Raw genomic sequence first — 20,336 nt, 5'->3', positions numbered from 1 at the left:
ATCCATTTTTATTCATCCTTCGGAAATACAGTTATTGTCAGCCTCCTGAGCTACCAAAGAGTATCCACCACATGGTCCTTCCAGGTGGTGAGGGATCTCACAGGGAGCAAATCCCACTGCTAGAAATGTCTGCTTTCTACTTGCAGTTTTTGTGCTTGTGCTCGAGGTGGGAAGAAGTCACTGAATGCACCACCATCCATTCATGCTATACTTGGGTTGCTGATCCAAAGCTCGGCGGTTCGAATCCCCGTCACAGGGTGAACTCCCATTGCTCTGTCCCAGTTCCTGCCAGCCTAGTAGTTCGAAAGCAGACCATAGATAAATAGGTACCGCTGTGGTGGGAAGATGAGATAAGTGCCACACACTATAGTCCCCTTTGACTGGACTTAACCATCCAGGGGTCCTTTACTTTTCACCTTTACCCTTTTACCTTACATGTTGTTGGATTTTGTTGTTATTGTTTTGGCGGCTAATTTTTTTATGATGACAAATGTTGTATTATGCAAACCGGTGTGCTTGTAAGCTGTTTCAAGCTCCCCTGCCCCTCTTGCTGGACCAAAACGCATGAAATAAACGAAGTTTAAGAATTGTCATGGTTTTGTGTCATGGTGAAAACTTTCTAAAAGATAGAACAGGGCAAAGTTTAAAATTTAAATCAAGAAGTAGCATCCAGTCTGAAATATACTCAGAGTCGCGAAGTGATTTCATGCTCTTTATTCAGCTCATAGTGGTGAGGAGGAATGAATGAAAGTCCCCTCAAAGTATCTGCTTTATATACATTATTTACACAATGGACTGCACATGATTGGCTAATTCCGGAATTCTACTGTAAGCCAATCAGGTTGTGGATTCACTTCTATCTGGAGCATGATTGGGTAGTTCCTGCCAACCAATCATACTGCTGCATTGTTCTAGGACCAATCAGACTGCTGCAGTTTGGATCCTATTCAACTCAGTACATAACACAGTCTTAAGTCACATTAGAGCAGGATTCAAAAGACATGGCTAACTTTGGCGCATTAAATTTCTTTGGGCTTACTCTTGCAAGTTAATTGGGAGTAAAAAACAAAACAAAGCGACACCCACAGGGTATCTAGCGTTAATTCCATGTCGTTATTATTAACTCGAGCTTCCCCGCATTTAAAGCCGCTTCGGGTGCCCATTTTAGATGAAAAACGGGCGTGTCGGTAAACAACAAAACTCTGAGGGTTAGGACTACATGCCCCATCATGCACTACGCTCGCCCCCCTCCCCGCTCCACGGACGCTGCCGAGGGCACAGAATTGGCTCTGCCGCTGGGGCTGGGCGTAGCCTGGTCTGCGGCACGAGGCCTTGGCGGGGGCGTAGTCGGGAGGGGCGTATCGTGATTGGCCCGCGCGGTTTGGGCGGGAAGGCTGGGCCTCGCTGTGAGGATAAAAAAGGGCGACGGCGAGAGCAGCCGTTGCAGGATGAAGCCGAGAGGCGGTGGCCTGGAGGAGAGCTGGCAGGCGGGGGACGGGAGCGGCGCGGGGGGCTTCATGGTGAGCGTTGGTGTCTGTGGGCATGAGCAGAGTTCCTCCTGGCGCTCCCTCTACCCGAGAGGAGAACAACAAAGGGATGGAACCTCTTTCCTTCAGCTTCTGCCTTCCCCCTTCGAAGATAGAGCCCAACTGATTGCTGTGTCTGAGCATGCGAGGAGTACATTTTCCCCTCAAAAAGAAAAGAGAGAGAAAGAAAGAGAAATTCCTCTTTTACTGCCTCAACCAACCTTAGCAGCTCAGGGCAACCTGAGGGGAGGGACCTGCTGAAATGAAACAACAGCAATAGGTGATACCTGCAGGGGGTTGGACTCAATGACCTTTGGTAGTCCCTTTCAAGTGCAGGATTCAATGAAAAGCACAGCTTTGCTGTGAAAGAGAGGACTAATAAGCAAAACAAACCAATGCAGCAAAATATCAGTACCCTAAGGACTGCCAAAGCCAGTGCAAATCAAGGTGTTCCTTAAAAAAGGGGGGGGAGCTTATGCTACTGTTCAAGTTGAATTATGAACAATAAATATATTTTTAGGCAGGTCTCTTAATATATAGTGTGCTGTATATATAGGTTTGCCTTTGGCAGTTTTGGCTAAATTTGAATTTATGTAAGAGTCCAAAACAGCCAAAGCTAGTTTACATAATATTTGCAAGTCTGCATTCATCATAAAGGAAATGATCTACAGCCTTCTGTCTCCAATTTCTTGGATCGGAGGTATAATAACATTCTGTGACACAAGTGAGGCCAAGGATGTCTCCCATTGGCTGTCACTTATATGAGCACTGTGAGCACTTGCTCACATTCTCCAGTTTCTGCCAGACTCATATTTGCAGGCATATATGTAATGGCCTCTGGCAACTGAGGAAAACAGTGGGCAAGTTCCAAAATCATAGGGAGATTTATGGGTGCTTCTGTTTTACTTTTAACATTTTTATAGCCAATTGTAGAGGGGTAGTGCATGATTTAGGGATGCGGGTGGCGCTGTGGGTTAAACCACAGAGCCTAGAACTTGCCAATCGGAAGGTTGGTGGTTCGAATTCCTGCTACAGGGTGAGCTCCCGTTGTTCGGTTCCTGCTCCTGCCAACCTAGCAGTTCGAACGCATGTCAAAGTGCAAGTAGATAAATAGGTACTGCTCCAGCGGGAAGGTAAACGGCGTTTCCATGCGCTGCTCTGGTTCACCAGAAGCGGCTTAGTCATGCTGGCCACATGACCCAGAAGCTGTCTGCAGACAAACGCCGGCTCCCTCGGCCAATAAAGCGAGATGAGCGCCGCAACCCCAGAGTCGGTCACGACTGGACCTAATGGCCAGGGGTCCCTTTACCTTAGTGCATGATTTACACTGTGAGGGTGTATTATTTTTCTGTTTTTTATATATCAGTCCATCAAATATGTCAGAATGCTCCATTGTTTATTCTAGGCTGTGGCTTTAAGCAATAGTTTCATTCATTAGGAAGTTGCCTTGTACTGAGTCAGAGTACTGCCAAGTGTTATCTAGGCTGGCTGATACTAGCTCTCCAGGGTTTTAGACTCGGAGGTCACTCCCCAACCCTGTCTGGAATATCCTGTTGGGGATTGAACCTGGGAACTTCTACAGTGGTACCTCAGGTTAAGTACTTAATTCGTTCCGGAGGTCTGTACTTAACCTGAAACTGTTCTCAACCTGAAGCACCACTTTAGCTAATGGGGCCTCCTGCTGCCGCCGCGCCACCAGAGCACGATTTCTGTTCTCATCCTGAAGCAAAGTTCTTAACCCGAGGTACTATTTCTGGGTTAGCGGAGTCTGTAACCTGAAGCGTATGTAACCTGAAGCGTATGTAACCCGAGGTACCACTGTACAAGCAAAGCAGGTCCTCTGCCACTGAGCTTTGACCCGATTTAAAAAGACATTTGAAGAAATCCATATTAATAATACAACATTAATGCTAATAATACAACAGAAGCCTGTCTTGGCATTAAGCAGTCCATAAATAACATTTTGCTTTGCCATACCCTTGTTTCCAAAGTCTCCTTACCACCGGCTGGGTCAACGGATGCAGGATGTTACTGGAGACCATGGAGTGTTGAAAGAGATTATCCGTGCCGGCTCTGGTGAAACGGTGCCTCCTGATGCATCCATATTAGGTAAAAGAACCTTGTGCTGACAAGTCTATGGTTGTGGTGTTAAGCAGGCTTACCAAGGCATTGGGTAAGTCCCTATAAATGCATAGTATTGCATTGAATAGCCACTTCCCCCCCTTTCCTGCTGTGGCCTGGATGTTAATCCCTCCTCTTGCCAAAAGCTGCCTTGTGGGACCAATAGGAGCTGGGGTGTGAGAATGTGGATCAGGACCATGTTGATGAAGGGGAAAGGATGAGCACTCTGCACCACAGTTCTGTTGTTTAAATGAGAAAAAAACTAGACATGTTCATGCCTAGTTTGGTCTTTGCACAAATTAAAGTGGATTTTGTTCTTTTAACAAGTTAACTTGTCTTTTCAGTTGACATCGGCACCATCAAGTTTGACATTTGAATAGTGGTTTATACCACAAGTTATTGATTTCCATTAGCTCCCTTTATAACCCCCCAAGAAGCACTTTAATGTGTGATTTAATATGGACTATGTGGAAGGATTCCCTGTGCACTTTCCCTCAGAAGCTAATTCTAGCAATGTTGAGGGTGGCTTTCTGAATCTGAATGTTAACATTTAAATAAGAGTGGTATTAGTACTTTAGCCAAGAATGGATTAAGTATTTAGCCAATGACCTAAAATCTCCATGGATGTACACTGTAGATTTTGTTTGTGGTTTCCATTTACCGTAATAAGCAACCCCAAACTCCAAGTTTGAAGCTGTTTTGTGCTTTTTAGCACCCAAGAGTATGGTGGAAGTGAGCAGGTACTCTTTTGTCATACAGGTCCTTTAGACTTTAATGTAATATTCCCCAACTTGCTGCCCTTCAGGTGTTATGGACTACCATTCCTATCAGTCCCATGGGACCCAGGCAGCAGGTTGGGAAAGACTGTTTTGCTGTGAGTAGCTTCTAAGGCTACTGGGGAGCCCTTAGGTTTTTGCCTTCAGGTTTTTTAATGAATGCAGGAAAATGTAGTTTGATGACTATTACAGAACCTGAAAAAGCTTGAGCAAATGCTACACCATTTTGCAATTTTTCCGTAATGGATGAAATTTATGTGCTCTCTGCAATTTCCTGGGACAATGCAGCATGGTTTATTGGAAACAAGGATTGCTAGTAGTTGTCTAGATTCAGGTAGGTAGCCATGTTGGTCTGATGCAGTTATATATATATATACACACACACACACACACACACACACACACACACACACGGTCCAGTAGCACCTTAGAGACCAACTAAGTTTGTTCTTGGTATAAGCTTTCTTGTGCGTTCACAGTTCTTCAGATGCACGCATAGTAGTTGTCTGTTACGGATAAAAATAGAAACTATGTTCAACCTTCCTAACTGAAACTGATTTACTCTCCTCTAACTTTTAATTTTCTCAGTGAAATTTTCAGGTTACTTGGAACACATGGACAGACCCTTTGACACAAACTGCTACAGAAGGAATCATAGACTCATGAAACTTGGTGAAGGTAAGCCCAAAATGACCATGTGTTCCTATGAGATAATAAAATAGTGTGCGTGCACTAGCACTTAAATATAAAAACTGGACTTGTTAGGTGCATTCATGCCTAGTTTCTATGATAGTAAGCAAACTATTTGGGATCCTTTAAGAGGGAGGCCAGGATAGCTCTCCAAATTTCATGCATCCAAAGATTTGATTTTTCTGGGGGCCTGAGTTGGGGCCAAATTGTCCTGGGTCAGGCCCAATCTGAAGCGTACCTTGGATCAAGGATGATGTCTTCCACTATGACTTAGTACTGCAGTACATAAAGGTAAAGGTAAAGGTACCCCTGCCCGTACGGGCCAGTCTTGACAGACTCTGGGGTTGTGCGCCCATCTCACTCTATAGGCCGGGGGCCAGCGCTGTCCGGAGACACTTCCGGGTCACGTGGCCAGCGTGACAAAGCTGCATCTGGTGAGCCAGCGCAGCACACGGAAACGGCGTTTACCTTCCCGCCAGTAAGCGGTCCCTATTTATCTACTTGCACCTGGGGTGCTTTCGAATTGCCAGGTTGGCAGGTGCTGGGACCGAGCAGCGGGAGCGCACCCCGCAGCGGGGATTCGAACCGCCGACCTTTCGATCGGCAAGCCCTAGGCGCTGAGGCTTTTACCCACAGCGCCACCCGCGTCCCTACTGCAGTACATACATTTGAGAAATAAACCTTGCTCTTTTTTGCATTCCCAGACATCACTCTTGGAGGAATGGAGATTGGTCTACTGACAATGAAGAAAGGAGAGCTGGCAAGATTTTTGTTCAAGCCAAGTTACGCTTTTGGAGCTGCGGGCTGCCCTCCTTTGATCCCTCCCAATGCCACAGTCTTGTTTGAGATTGAGCTTCTGGACTTTCTGGACTCAGCAGAATCTGACCAGTTCTTTAATCTGACTCCTGTAAGTTTGCTAGTTTTTCTTTATTTTTATTAAGAGATTTCTGTACCACTCTTCACCAAAGATGGTTACCAAGCAGTTTTTAAAAGATACTATAAAGCACCTGTCAGGGAATCAGGAGCAGGAGCACTGGGGAGAGAGGATTGGGAGAGCGAAGGGGAAGAATCTGAGGGCAGCGTAGGGGAGTATGACAGTGGCCCGAGAGATTCCATGAGCTTCTCCAGCGAATCAGAAGATTCCCAGAAGGGGGCGCCGATGGTCAGGGCAAGGGGGGTCCCAGGGGGGACGCACCAGAAACAAGGAGCCAGAGGGGAACCCCAAAGCAGCAGTGGAGGATCGGGACCAGTTTCCCCACCAGAGCATAGTGGGGGGGAGGAGTCACATGTGTCAGGGCCAGCGTCTCCTCCAGAGAGGGAGTCAGGGCTGACCACGCCTCCATCGGAGAGTGGGGGAACGGAAGGGAGGTCAGTTGCAGCTAGCCCCCCCGAAGGGGGAAGCAGTGGCAGCAGCAGTGAAACGGTCAGGAGGAAAGCTGCTGGCTGGGCGCGCGCGCCAAGTTCAAATGTGCAGGCGCGCGGAACAGCAGGAGACCCGGATGGGGAACCAGCTCCTAAAGCCCGCCGGAGGGAGGGAGAAGGCTCAGGGGAATCAGCAGGAGAAGAGGCTAGAAAGGGCGGAACCCCGGCGGGCAGGCGGACCCAGAGGAGGAAGGAGCAGCGGAGAAGGTGGAGCAAGGCTAGGATCTTAAATTGGTGTCAGGGGGGAGGAGACTCAGACGGAGCATCAGTGGTCTGACACTTTAGACGTGGGGCTGCGCGCTGCGGCTCTGGAAGTGAAACTGAACTTCAATAAAGACTTTTATACTTAACAACGAAGCAGCGTTGGTCCTTTGTGAGCTGGGACCTAGGGCAGCCCTGACAGTATGCTCCGTCTCCAATAAAAACCTCGCAGCGTGAGTTGGTGCAGCGAGGGGCAAGACTTGGTGTTTTGCGAGCTCACGAAGAGAGGCAAAGATGACTACAGAGAGCCAGGTGAAAGAACTGCAAGAAGCAGTCACAACGCTTTACGCAGAAGTAGCAGCATCCAGGAAAAGAGAAGAAGAAGCAGTAGCGCTCTGCCGGGATCTGCAGGCCAGGTGGGACCGTTGGGGGAAAGAGGGGCTGCCAGGACCCAAACCGGAGGGAGTTGGCCTCGGGAAGAGGGGGGGCAGCCTAGTGGCCCACTTTGATGGGAACCTGCAACAATACCCTAACTTCAGAGCTGACGTGGTTTACGCGCTCAATTTGCTTCGGAAAGACTTTAGAGATGAGGAAGAGAAGGTGGGCTTCATAATCACTCATTTGCATGGGGAAGCAAAAGCGTGGCTGCGGAATTTGTGGCGCGAAAAAGACCCCGCCCTCAAAGATTCCGATGCATTTATCAAAGCTATGGACGCTTGCTTTAAATCTACGGTAGATGTAGATATTGCTCGGAGGGAAATGCATGGACTACAGCAAGGGAAAGCGACGGTGAGGCAATATCACTCGCGCTTTTTTGCCTTACTGAACGTGCTGGGCTGGGAGAAGGACTCTATTGCTGTCAGAGACCTGTTCTGGGAGGGGCTAAGTGGAGAGGTGAAAGATGAGCTGGCAAGAGGGGAACGACCCCAAAGTACCCAAGAAGTTGCCCAAAGAGCGTTGGCAATTGGTGTGCGCCTGGAAGGACGCCCTTGGAGCAGGGAGGAAGGACGTAAGGCAAGCACCCCAGCCAGGACAACCCCTTTCTTTCCCAGAGAGGCGGGGCGGGCGCTGTCCATGCCTCCGTTAGGAAGGGGAGAAGAGCCGATGGAGATTGGTGGTGCCAGGGCTCAGACTGCCAGCAGAGCCCAAACACCGGGAGCAGTCAAGAGGAAGGCTCCTAGAGGGACCAGGAAGTGTTACATCTGCGACAGTGCACAGCACATGGCCAAAGAGTGTCCCCAGAGGCTCCAGAAGCACACTGCAGCCTCAGCAACAGTAAAGGGAACAGGTGAGCAGCCGAAACAGCTGCAGGGGGAAGAAGAAGCCTGGTTGGAAACAGAGCCACTGGGGCCCAACCAGGCAAGTCAGTGAAGCAGTCCCCAGAGATTTTACAGCCCACAGACCCCCTCCCACCCAAACCAGTGGTGCAACTCACCGCATCGCTCCAGTTGCCCAATGGGCACACCATGCAAGTACCAATAACCATTGACTCTGGGAGCAACGCAGACTTTATTGGAATGGACTTTATCAAGCAACATCGCATAGCACTCATGCCAGCCACGATGCCCCTAAACGTCGTCACGGTCGATGGCAGGAAGCTACTGGGAGGAGAGGTGGTACAGCAAACACCACCGATGGTGATGCAAATTGGAAACCACCGCGAAGTCATCAGCTTCAACGTCACCCACCTGTCGGACACGCCCATAGTGTTGGGTATGAGTTGGCTGGATAGGCACAGCCCGGCATTAGCATGGTACCAGCGGCAGTTGACCTTCTGCTCCTCCTACTGCGCAGAACACTGCATCCAGACCCGCCAGGAGGAGGAGGGGCAAGAGGATGAACCGCAGCTACACCTAGGCATGGTGCAAGCGGTACCCAACAAGTACAAGGAGTTTTTGGAGGTCTTCTGCGAGAGGGAAGCGGATAAGCTGCCTCCCCACAGGCCTTACGACTGCAAGATTGACCTCCTGCCGGGAGCGACGCTGCCGACTGGGAAACTGTATTCCATGTCTGAAGATGAACTGCAAGAACTCAGGGAGTTCGTAGATCACAACTTGAAGCGGGGGTTCATCCAAGAATCTAAAGCAGTGGGGGGCAGTCCCGTGTTTTTCGTGAAGAAGAAGGACACGCCCCAACGGAGACTCATAGTTGATTATAGGATCATAAATTCCAAAACAAAGCCCGCAGCATTCCCCATGCCCAAGATCGACGACCTGCTCGCGACGGTGAGGAAGGGACGGATCTTCACCAAGTTGGATCTACGAGGGGCGTACAACCTTATACGCATGCGGGAGGGCGATGAGTGGAAGACAGCCATGTTTACACCTTTAGGCACCTATGAATATCGCGTAATGCCTTTTGGTCTGCAAAATGGCTCCCATACCTTCCAAGCTTTCATGCATCATGTGTTAGCGGGACTCCTCTACAAGAAGTGCGTCTGCTTCCTGGACGACATCCTGATCTTCTCGGAATCGCAGGAGGCTCACGAGAGGGACGTCAAGGAGGTCCTGCAGAGGCTACGGGAGCACAGACTTTACGCCAAATTAGAGAAGTGCCAGTTCGACATGACGGAGGTGGATTTTCTGGGCTACAAGCTGTCCGACAAGGGACTCGCCATGGACAGCGCCAAGGTCCGCGCGGTGTTGGACTGGAAGAGCCCGCGCAATCGGAAGGAGGTCCAGAAGTTCGTCGGCTTCGCCAACTTTTATCGCAAGTTCATCAAAGGGTTCGCGAAGGAGACGGCGGCCATCACGGACACCCTCAGCTCCAAGAAGAAGAAGTTCACCTGGACGGACCAGGCGGAGCAGTCCTTTCGGAGACTCAAGCGTCTCTTCGCGTCCGAAGAACAGCTGCTACATGTAAACCCCAGCAGACCAATGAGGGTTGAGACGGACGCCTTGGACAGAGCGGTGGGGGCCGTCCTGTTGCAGCAAGATCCGCAAGGGGAATGGAGGCCGTGCGCATTCTACTCCAGGAAACTCAGCAAGGCGGAACAGAACTACACCATCTGGGACAGGGAGTTGCTGGCCATTCATGCAGCTTTCAAGGCGTGGCGGCACTTCCTCGTTGGAGCCAGACACACAGTGCAAGTCCGCACGGACCATAAGAACCTGGAGTACTGGCGCACGGCGCGGTTCCTGAACCAGAGACACATCCGCTGGGCGGAGTTCTTTGCGGATTTCGATTTCCGGATAGAATACATCCCGGGAGACAACAACGTCATGGCGGATGCACTATCCAGGAAGCCGCAGTATCTCGAGGAAGCGGCGCCGGTGGCGGCCAAGCACATTTTCGCACCGAAAGCGTGGGCGTGCGCTTCAGCTGCCGTGGACCTGGACGCGGTGCGTCGAGCGCTGCAGACGGATTCGTTCGCACAATCCAAGATGGAGGAGGTGCGAAAAGGCACAGCGAAGGACGACGAGTTCCAGATACGAGACGGACTGCTCATCCGCAAAGGGGCTCTCTACGTGCCCGGAGACGACCTCCGCGCGAAAGTCTTGCAGCAGCTACACGACGCGCCCAGCGCTGGGCACTTCGGCAAGGACAAAACGGCGGAATTAGTAACCAGAGACTTTTGGTGGCCCAAGGTGAGGGGAGAAGTCGCGGATTACGTCTCCAGGTGTGACACCTGCCAAAGGGCCAAGCCAGTACACAGGAAGCCGGCGGGTCTACTAGAACCCCTACAGACGCCGCTCGAACCGTGGGAGAGAGTGGCCCTGGACTTTGTCACAGATCTGCCCAGCTCGCGAGGCAAAACAGCGGTGCTCGTGGTCGTAGACATGTTCACCAAGATGGCGCACTTTATTCCGTGCGCGAAGGTGGCCACAGCGGAACAGACCGCCAAGCTGTTCATAGACCACGTGTTCAAAGCTCACGGCTTGCCGCGGTCCATCCTGTCCGACCGGGGTCGCCAATTCGTCTCGAGCTTCTGGCAGAAGCTGCTGGGCATCCTGAACGTCAAGATCAACTTAGCGTCAGCACGACACCCGCAGACCAACGGACAAGCGGAGAGGGTCAACGCCGTCATGCAGCAGTACCTGCGATGCTACGCCAATCAACAACCCTCGACCTGGGTGGACTACCTACCGCTGGCCGAGTTTGCCTACAACAACACGAAGCACGGGTCTACGGGAGTGACACCGTTCTTCGCCAATAATGGGCGGCATCCCAGAACTTTCCCGGGGTTAGAGACGAAGGGGGAGGGGGAGCCAAGGGGAGCAGAGCACTTAGCAGCAGAGTTACAGGAGGTCCACGAGCAACTCCGAAGGCAATTGGAACTGGCGAAACACGCCTACAAAATGCAGGCAGACAAGCACAGGAGGGTCGGGGAGGACATCCAGGTGGGGGACTGGGTCTGGTTAGCAGCCCAGGCAGTGCCGGCCAGGACGCTAGCTAAGAGGAAGCTCAAGCACAAGCAGCTGGGACCTTACCAGGTTGCGGCACAAATCAATCCAGTGGCCTTCCGGTTGACACTCCCGGAGGGCTCCAGAATGCACCCAGTCTTTCATAGGTCAGTGCTCACACCCTACAGGGAACCCCACAGGTTTCAGGCGACAGGGAACGCGCCAGACACACTTAGTGAATCTCCGAAGAGGGAGGGGTCACGGAGGGCGACGCCACTCAACGAGGTCACGGAGATTTTGGACTCGAGGTGGGGGGAAGAGGGGGTGGAATACCTCCTCGCCAGGGAAGGTACCCCAGCCAGTGCCAACAGGTGGGTACCGTGCTATGCCGTGGAGGAGCACTATCTTAAAGACGAGTTCCATGCACTCTTCCCACACAGACCTATGCCGGCAGAGTTTTTCGACGACTGGCTCTTCACACCCACACTGTCAGCCAGTACGTTCCAGGGTTTTTCATCAGCTGAAGAGATGACGCCGGACACTAGCTCCTCGGAGGGGTCTCTCTCGGGGTTTGCCACAGACCGCTCCTATTGGGGGGACACTCAACCGGAGGTGGGGTGGCACAGGGAGCTGCTGCGGGGACCTTTGCAAGCAGTCTCACCAGAGGTACCCGGGGGACGGGAGGACATGAACATGTTGGGGGAGGATCCTGGATTCGGGCACATCAGCAGAGAGATGGAAGCAGAGGAAATCGACGTCGACGAGCCCGTTGCGGTTGGGCCGGATCCAGTGGACCGGCTACACACCAGGGGGGAAGAATGGTATCCCGCACTCACACCCACAGGACTGGAGCACCCGGAACCCACACCCGAAGAGGGGGAGGGGGGAAGGGGGGGCTTCGAGGGGGGGATGGATGTCAGGGAATCAGGAGCAGGAGCACTGGGGAGAGAGGATTGGGAGAGCGAAGGGGAAGAATCTGAGGGCAGCGTAGGGGAGTATGACAGTGGCCCGAGAGATTCCATGAGCTTCTCCAGCGAATCAGAAGATTCCCAGAAGGGGGCGCCGATGGTCAGGGCAAGGGGGGTCCCAGGGGGGACGCACCAGAAACAAGGAGCCAGAGGGGAACCCCAAAGCAGCAGTGGAGGATCGGGACCAGTTTCCCCACCAGAGCATAGTGGGGGGGAGGAGTCACATGTGTCAGGGCCAGCGTCTCCTCCAGAGAGGGAGTCAGGGCTGACCACGCCTCCATCGGAGAGTGGGGGAACGGAAGGGAGGTCAGTTGCAGCTAGCCCCCCCGAAGGGGGAAGCAGTGGCAGCAGCAGTGAAACGGTCAGGAGGAAAGCTGCTGGCTGGGCGCGCGCGCCAAGTTCAAATGTGCAGGCGCGCGGAACAGCAGGAGACCCGGATGGGGAACCAGCTCCTAAAGCCCGCCGGAGGGAGGGAGAAGGCTCAGGGGAATCAGCAGGAGAAGAGGCTAGAAAGGGCGGAACCCCGGCGGGCAGGCGGACCCAGAGGAGGAAGGAGCAGCGGAGAAGGTGGAGCAAGGCTAGGATCTTAAATTGGTGTCAGGGGGGAGGAGACTCAGACGGAGCATCAGTGGTCTGACACTTTAGACGTGGGGCTGCGCGCTGCGGCTCTGGAAGTGAAACTGAACTTCAATAAAGACTTTTATACTTAACAACGAAGCAGCGTTGGTCCTTTGTGAGCTGGGACCTAGGGCAGCCCTGACAGCACCATACAACTCACTGGAGATTAGAAAGACAAAGGCCAGAATGGGGAGTGAGCTAGAAGCTAGGCTCCAAGCTGGGAGATGGAGCTATGCCTGATTAGTATTTGAATCAAAGGCTGTGACTGAGAGAAGCAAAACTTCAAGGGTGTTATTGCTGTGAACTCCTCCATTGTAGGCTCAGATTGTATATATGTATAAATAAACCATATATCATACAGACACCACATTCTCAGCTGTCCCTCATTCTGAAGAAACCTGGAATACCTGGAATATTGCAGAACTCAGAGATTGGGACGGTGTGCAACATTGGGATGGCATGCAGCAATACTAACCCCCATGACCAGATTGTGGCTTCTCTTCACAGGAGCAACAGGCCCAGTTTCCACTGCAGAAAGTGCTGAAGGTGGCTGAAACTGAGCGGGAATTTGGCAATTACCTCTTCCGACAGAAGCACTTCATGGATGCCAGAGAAAGATACAAACGGGTAAGTAAAGCAAATGAGAAGGGTGGGGGCAAGTGAGTCACAAGTAATGCAAAGGGGAAATTTATGGTAATTTGGGCCTTTTGCAATTATTTTCCATTCCCCATCATGCTAGTATTTGTACCTTGGTAGTCCTTTCTGGTCAAGCAAAGGGCAGGGCTGGTCTCCAGAAGTCAGAGAACTTCTTTAGGTCAGCCTTCACCAGTCTGGTACCCTCCAGAGCTTTTGGGCTACAGCTCCCATCAGCCCTGGCCAGCACACTTAACTTTGCATATTATACTTACTTACTTACTTACTTACTTACTTACTTACTCCCTCCTTCCCCCTGCTTCCTTTGTTAGCTGGCCAAGACAGAGTGTGCTGAATGGGCTGATGGGAGTTGTAGCTCAAAACATCTGGAGGACTGCCAGATTGATGAAGGCTGCTGTAATGTGTTGCCCCCAAAATGTGAGATGGGAATTGATCACCTCCTGGAATTATTTTGAAATGTAAAATGAGAAAGGAGTGGGTGATCTGATGGAAGAGAATGTTTAGTTGAACAGTTTAAAAGCACTATATTGTCACTTAACCACCTTAATTGTTCATTGTAATCTTATTTCATGCTTTCCCATCAGAGTTGCTTTAGATTCCTAAAGCGAAAAAATACAGTTTTGCCCATATATTTTTTTCAAAATCTACAATGTAAATATGTAACTGGCCCTCAAATGAGAGAATATTTTTGCTTGATAGTGTTTTTCTTATGTGGAAATGTTTGTCTCCTAAGTCAATATCCACACAGCCCAATGTGTACAACAATCAATATAAGTTTTGTATAAGACTATAAAATGACAGCACTTGTTTGCGATCCCTGATTAGGCCTCTTCGCTGCTGCACCGTGTGAATGCTGAAGAAGCTGAGCAAGTCAAAGTTGATGCTGCCAAGATTCTGGTCTTCCTGAACTTGTCTTTTACTTACCTGAAACTGGAGCAGCCCACTCGGGCCCTTGCCTACGGAGAGAAGGCCTTGAAGCTGGATGAGAAGAATGCCAAAGCACTCTTCAGGTGTGCTCAGGTGAGGAGGAGGAGCAGCTGTGGACTTAGTCTTCCAGGTTTCAAATGCCTGATGGGGGGGGGCAATAAAAATAATGGATGAGAGCACCTCAACCTGGAAGAAACCCTGGAGGCCACTTAGTCTAATGTAGGAGATGCAGGTGGCCATCTAGCCTTTGCAAGCACTTTCTGCGGCAAAATCTTTTCCACTTTCAAACACCTCTGCAACTCCTTCCCTTGAACGTTTTGTTTATCATTGCCAGGCTGAGCACAGTATCCCTTGCAGGATAAGACTGCGGCACACCTCCCACTCAAAACTCTACTTGATCTCCCTTCTACTTGCATCATTCAATCTATGGGATGGCAGCCAGGGTTTTTTTAGGGCGGTTGATTCAACAAGTTTTAAGTTTCCAGGTGCACATCTGACCATGCGCAGCTTTTCCTTTCCTGGGCTTTCTGTACATTGCTAGTACTGGTGAGTTTTCTCTTTGCTAGTTGTTAACTTTGTGGCCATGCTGGGATTTCCACCCCCCACCCCACCCCCGAGGAACAGCGTACCAAATTAAAAAATAATAATGATTCTTTTGTCTACTAGGCATGTTTCTCTCTGGCAGAGTATGAGAGAGCTCGGGATTTTTTGGTGAAAGCTCAGAAACAGCAGCCCTTCAACCACTGCATTAACAATGAATTGAAAAAGCTGGCCAGGTGAGGGAGCTGTTTCTTTACTGAAGTAGGATAATCGGTTAGCTGTGAACTGCTTTCTCTGTATATAATTGTCCAGATTTATTCCTTGTGGTGTTGAAGCCTCTGTACTCTTATAATGTTTAAACTGTCTAGCAGATGGAGTAAGTGGGAGCACAGGAAGCTCTTAGGGGTATTGAATCCCAAACTCTGTAAACTGGTCAATGTCCTTGCAGTGGGGCAAGCCTCCGGTGCATGGGTACCACCCCCTTTCCACCTTTGGGAGCATCCTCAGGAGTTCTGTTTAATCCAGAAAAAAACGTGTGGTTATCAAAACCATGGCAGTGCTGTATGTAGAGTGTGAGGGAATAGAGTTCTCCTTCCTTGGCAGTACTGGGAAGGGATAACAAGGCAATTCCCTGGCTCTCCTTGAATGAATGCCTTACGGAGGCAACTAGCCTTTGTGGCTTTGCCTTGCCTGTCCTTTGACAGGCAGCCTTTCCCTGTTCTGTTAGGAGAAGCTTGGGCCATGTTTATCCTTCACTTAAGATGGCTTTCTTCATCGGCAAAAGACTGGCAAAACCTCTGCTTGCTGAGGCCACCTGACCCTCTGCTCCCTCATTTGTGTGCTTCCTTTCCCTGGACTGGGAAGTGCACAGGCCATGAGGGGGAATTCCTTGGTCCTCAAAAGCTGCCCCCCTGAAACATGTTTGGAAATAGATCGCCGGCGGATCTGTGAGCCTTGCTTGTCCTGAACACATGGATTTTTGGCAGTGTTTTAGTAAGAGCAGCTCTGGCTTCCATACTTGGCGGGTGTTCTGCATAGGTATAAACACTATTAAAATGTATTGTGGAATTTCATGCATAAAGCAAGATCTCTCAGCTGCTGAGCTGCTCTGTTCATGAATAACTATAACTTAAGTTTAATCATATTGGCCATGTTCTCCAGTTGAGACTAAATCCTGGGTTTGACTTTTGTTTGGCGAAGCCTTTGTTTCAGACATCATCAAAGCTGTGTACACAGTGAGCTATGCTGAAGGAGATGGGGGTTTTGAGCATTGAAATAAGGGCAAAAAGTGGCCAAATGCAGCTGCTGTGCCTGTGCTGGAACAGTTTGCCTCCTATTTCTGAGGAAGCACTTGAGTTCTGGGCAGGCTTCATTTCAAGACCTTGTTGTTTTTTAAACTCGGCTGGTGGACACCCTGTGATCATACAGTTTGCCCTGTTTTGCAGCTGTTACAGAAATTACATGCTGAAGGAGAAGGAAATGTGCTGCAGGATGTTTGGCCCCCTCAACTCTACTTCAGCAGGAGAAGACCTGAAGGTAACAGCTCTGAGCCTCTTCTGTTTCTCAGTTTCATCTTGGTGCTAAGCTCCCTCCTTGTGTTGTCTGAAGATCGTAGCAGGAGCGTGTATGAACAGCAAGGCATTTAGTGGTAGGCAGGTGCCAAGGGAGTTGTCCTCTGAGACAACTGCACTTTGGAACTTGCTCTAGATTTTTGTAGGGCTTATGAGACAGGACATGTCCTCTGCTACTCTCTCGCTTTTTCCACCCCTTGGATGTTGAGCAGAAATATGACTGTTGCCGTGCACTGTATCTACCTCATCTTCCTACTACTTCCATAGCCCTTAACGACCCTGCCCAATTTTAGGGCAGCCATTGCCAGCCTGGTGCCATCCAAAGATTTTGCACGACAACTCCCATCACCTACAGCATCATACAGTCATGTTTGCTGATGCTGATGAGATTTGTAGTCCAAAACACCAGGGATGGCACCAGGTTGTTGAGGCTATTTTATGTTACTGTTCTTGGTAGATCTTGGTAACGTCCTGGGCAGCTGCCTGTTCCTGCTAGATACAAATGCCAGTTCTCATGGTTTATTATAGCAGAATTCCACTGTAAACAGGATACATGGTTGGCTAGTCCCCTCACCCTGCCCTGAAATGAGAATGTCTGTAAGTGGATGGTAACTTAAGTAATAGCCCTGCCTCCTTGACCTTTCTTCCTAGAACCTATTGCAAACTGCTTCTCAGCTCCACTTCAGAAATTCTCAGCAGCTTCAAAATCAGCTTGCTGCATTGCATGTGCTATTCAAGAAACACAAGAGCATGTGCTGTTCAAGAAACACAAGAGTCCTCCGCACTCTTAAAATGAGCTAGTCTTTTGAATCCTTGCCAGTGATGGCATGAACCCCTTTTTAAGACTGTAACATCTTGTAAATTTACCTATCAGTAGCAGCCCTTATATTGTGCCACTCAACAATGCAGGATAAAAAGTGACTTTCATTTATCAACAACCAGCTCTGAAAATACAGTGATTTAGATAATGGTATTACAACAAAAAGCATCTGCATTTTTCACTGTCATTCCAGATTACATGGTTGGCTACCCTAGGTGAACAGAGCCTGCTTTCTGTTTTAGTCACTGTTTTAGCAGGTGATAGGATAAGTGTTCAGTGTTCATATTTGGTTGTTAAAAGCAGCTAGAGCAAAAGCTGAACAGCTTTATTATGAACAGGTGGGTTAGGGTTGCAGAATGATGGAATTCACTTAAAAACACGTATGTGTGTGATCTTAGAATGGGTTGGTAAGGATAAGATTATTTGAATTTGGAACGTGGTTGCTAGTGTAATTAGGTTAGTTGTTCATGCAGATTTGTTGGCGAAAGCAGGAAATGTTTTTTCAGCAGAATGTCCTAGTAGCTGCCTGCTGTTCTGGTACCTGCAGGAGCATCCTTTCTTTGAAGCTGATCCAGCCCATCTTATCTGTGCAGCCCCTCGAGCCTCCTTTTTGATTGTGTAGCCACTGGGTGGGAATGAAAGAGACAAGACGATCAAATGCTACTCAGTATGGCTAAAGGGTTTCAGCTTGCCTACTTCTCTCTCTTTAATTAGCTCAGTGTAAAGACTTCTTTAGACATGGTGTATTCAAAGAAGATGACAGAAGATTCTTGGCTGAACTCTTGTTTGCTTCTGAATGGGATTTCTTTGTGACTTCTGGGTGGTGTCAAGAGGAGGTGTGAAGCTGGCTGGGTGTTACATGATGGCACTTCAGTCACTTGCTATAGCAAGGTTCCTAAATGCTACACAATCTGTTTCTTTATGCACACCCACAGGCAGCAACACACTTGGCATGCCAAACAGAGAATTGTAGGTTGCTGTGCCAGCCAGGAACCCAACGGACAAGAGCCAAATCAAGTAACTGAGGCTCTGGACCAATCTAGGTGTTACTTGCTACCACCTGCAAATGCACCCCAACATCCCTTTTTTAGGCTGCAAAGCAGTTGGGGGGGGGGAGGTTGACTGAGAATGGAGGAGTAGTGATTGGAGAAGGGGGAAGCTATGCCTTTCCCCCATGGAGTTTCAGATATATATATACGTAGGTCGGTCCATACTAATATGGAAGCTATTGAAAGAGAGGAGTGGAAATACAGGGAGCTGAAAATGGTGGACTCTACTGAGCAAAGGAAAATGTGTTAACAGTGGCCCTTTGTGGTATGTATTAGGTGTAGATTTGGGGTATGGTACTTGTTTGTAGCTCATTGGGTGTGAAGGTTTAAAGGTTAACCCTTGGTTTCCTATCTCAAAATTAGTATGCTGGTCATTTCAGAATCCATCTATGCAGAAGGAAGAAACTTTTCTATAATGGGAAGGGATCCCACTTCAGTACAGCCAACAACTGCCTTCTTGTTTTTGAAAATCCATATGGAAAAGACCTTCCTCATTCTGAGTACTTGGAGCTGAGAAGATTATGTGGTTGTTTAATATATAAAAGCACAATTTGTATGTACACTTTGCTAGTGGCATTCTACTGTCAAGTCTACTAAGAGACTTCTTTTGAAAAGAAGGTATTTGCTCAGCATTCTCTCATTGTTTTGAAGGAATTCCTTTCTCCTGTTAGCCAAACACAGGTAACAGATTACTCTGTTTGGATACAAATCAGTTTTCCTTAACTTTCCTCATTGCTCTGGACTCAGGCTGGTGAAAGTAGGCGGCCATGGTTTTTGCTTATCTGAGAAGATTGTTAGAAATGTTGTTTTCCTAGTTGTAGAAAATAAAACTCATTTCTGAGCTGAAAATGTCAGCATGGCTGGTGTCCATTCATTGTGAATGATGAGTGTCTGTAGATGGAAGCCACTGTTCCCCTTTTGCCTTGGTAGTGCAACCAATTTGGGTGTTGCTGCCTAGCAAGGCATCATCATCGCATTTCTGTATATGATTCTTAATGTTGATGCTCCGACCGATGTCCTACCAGACAAAACCTATCTGTGGATTTGAGAACTTGTTTGGAGGATATGCCTGGCTCACTCAGGCGAAATGGAGGGCAATAGAACACCCTCTCTTCACTGCAGAAAAGAAGCTTATTTTAAGATTGATGTTCTGTTTCCTTGGTGCAGAATTTGGATTACTTGATTGTGAATTTACTGTTTGGGCATTGTATTCAAATCCCTGCTAAATAACTCACTATGCCAGGTGCTTTTTTTGTGACAATGTTATATTCCTGCACTTTACTAGGAATAATAAACCTTCCTTGCATGTGTCACTGTGTGTGCAAGCTGTGGTGGTGAGTGGGTTGCAGCCATCCTGTGGCTCTGAAGAACTGTATAAACCAGCAGGTGGCGGCAGATCCTTTGATAACTTGCCTTAGCTATCAGTTTTATCTCTTTCTTTCCTCCACCTGCTTCATTTCAGTCAGGTTCTCTGTGCTCAAATCCAGGCACCCATTTTTTTCAGGGCATATTGGTCAAAACTCCCTTAACTGGAATGAATTGTGCAGATTTGACATAACTGAATATGTCTACCTTTGTTTTCCTGCTTCAGGTTGATTAGTTAATGGTATATTTTATTTTGAGGCACTGTGCTTTCATTTTGCACCATGTAGAATTTGAGGTCTGGGTGGTTTTGTAGTTCCACCAAGGACCTCACTTCCTGCTCCTCCTCAGGGCTAAAAAGAGGCCAAAAGACCTCTCTTCCCCTATCTGAGCCAAACACACACACAACCTACGAGCTTTTCTCATCCAACTCCACCACTGTCATCTCTACAAAGGTTCAAGGTTGTCTTAAATAACTCTGTCCATGTCCCCCTTTCTGCTTGTAATAATCTCCCAGAGCACCTCAGTGATGTGTTCTCCTCTTGCTGCAATATATCCAACTCAGAACTTGCCTCCTTTTATTTTTGGAAGGTCTTGTCTTAATTCTTTAAGTCCTCAGACCACTTGAGGTCACATAGGCCACCCACACCCACACACACCATGTTGAACTTCTGGTGCTTACTTGATTCTTCTTTTAAAAACTCCAGCAGACTTTTAAATTGAATTCTTCTTCTTCTTCTTCTTCTTC

General features: G+C 49.0%; 1 protein-coding gene across 1 annotated transcript; it reads left to right on the top strand.

Moving 5' to 3' along the window:
* Positions 1-1,399: 1,399 nt before the first annotated feature.
* Positions 1,400-19,080, top strand: FKBP6 (FKBP prolyl isomerase family member 6 (inactive)). The gene is made up of 9 exons (XM_053367139.1): positions 1,400-1,520; positions 3,518-3,635; positions 5,012-5,101; positions 5,818-6,020; positions 13,173-13,292; positions 14,145-14,339; positions 14,913-15,022; positions 16,232-16,322; positions 18,607-19,080. Exons 1-9 carry the CDS (start codon positions 1,449-1,451, stop codon positions 18,640-18,642), a joined length of 1,035 nt encoding a protein of 344 aa, XP_053223114.1. The 5' UTR covers positions 1,400-1,448; the 3' UTR covers positions 18,643-19,080.
* Positions 19,081-20,336: the final 1,256 nt, after the last annotated feature.

Source organism: Podarcis raffonei, chromosome 15 (genome assembly GCF_027172205.1).
Source record: "Podarcis raffonei isolate rPodRaf1 chromosome 15, rPodRaf1.pri, whole genome shotgun sequence".
NCBI classification, from domain to species: domain Eukaryota; kingdom Metazoa; phylum Chordata; class Lepidosauria; order Squamata; family Lacertidae; genus Podarcis; species Podarcis raffonei.
This window is presented reverse-complemented; position numbering and strand designations above follow the sequence as displayed.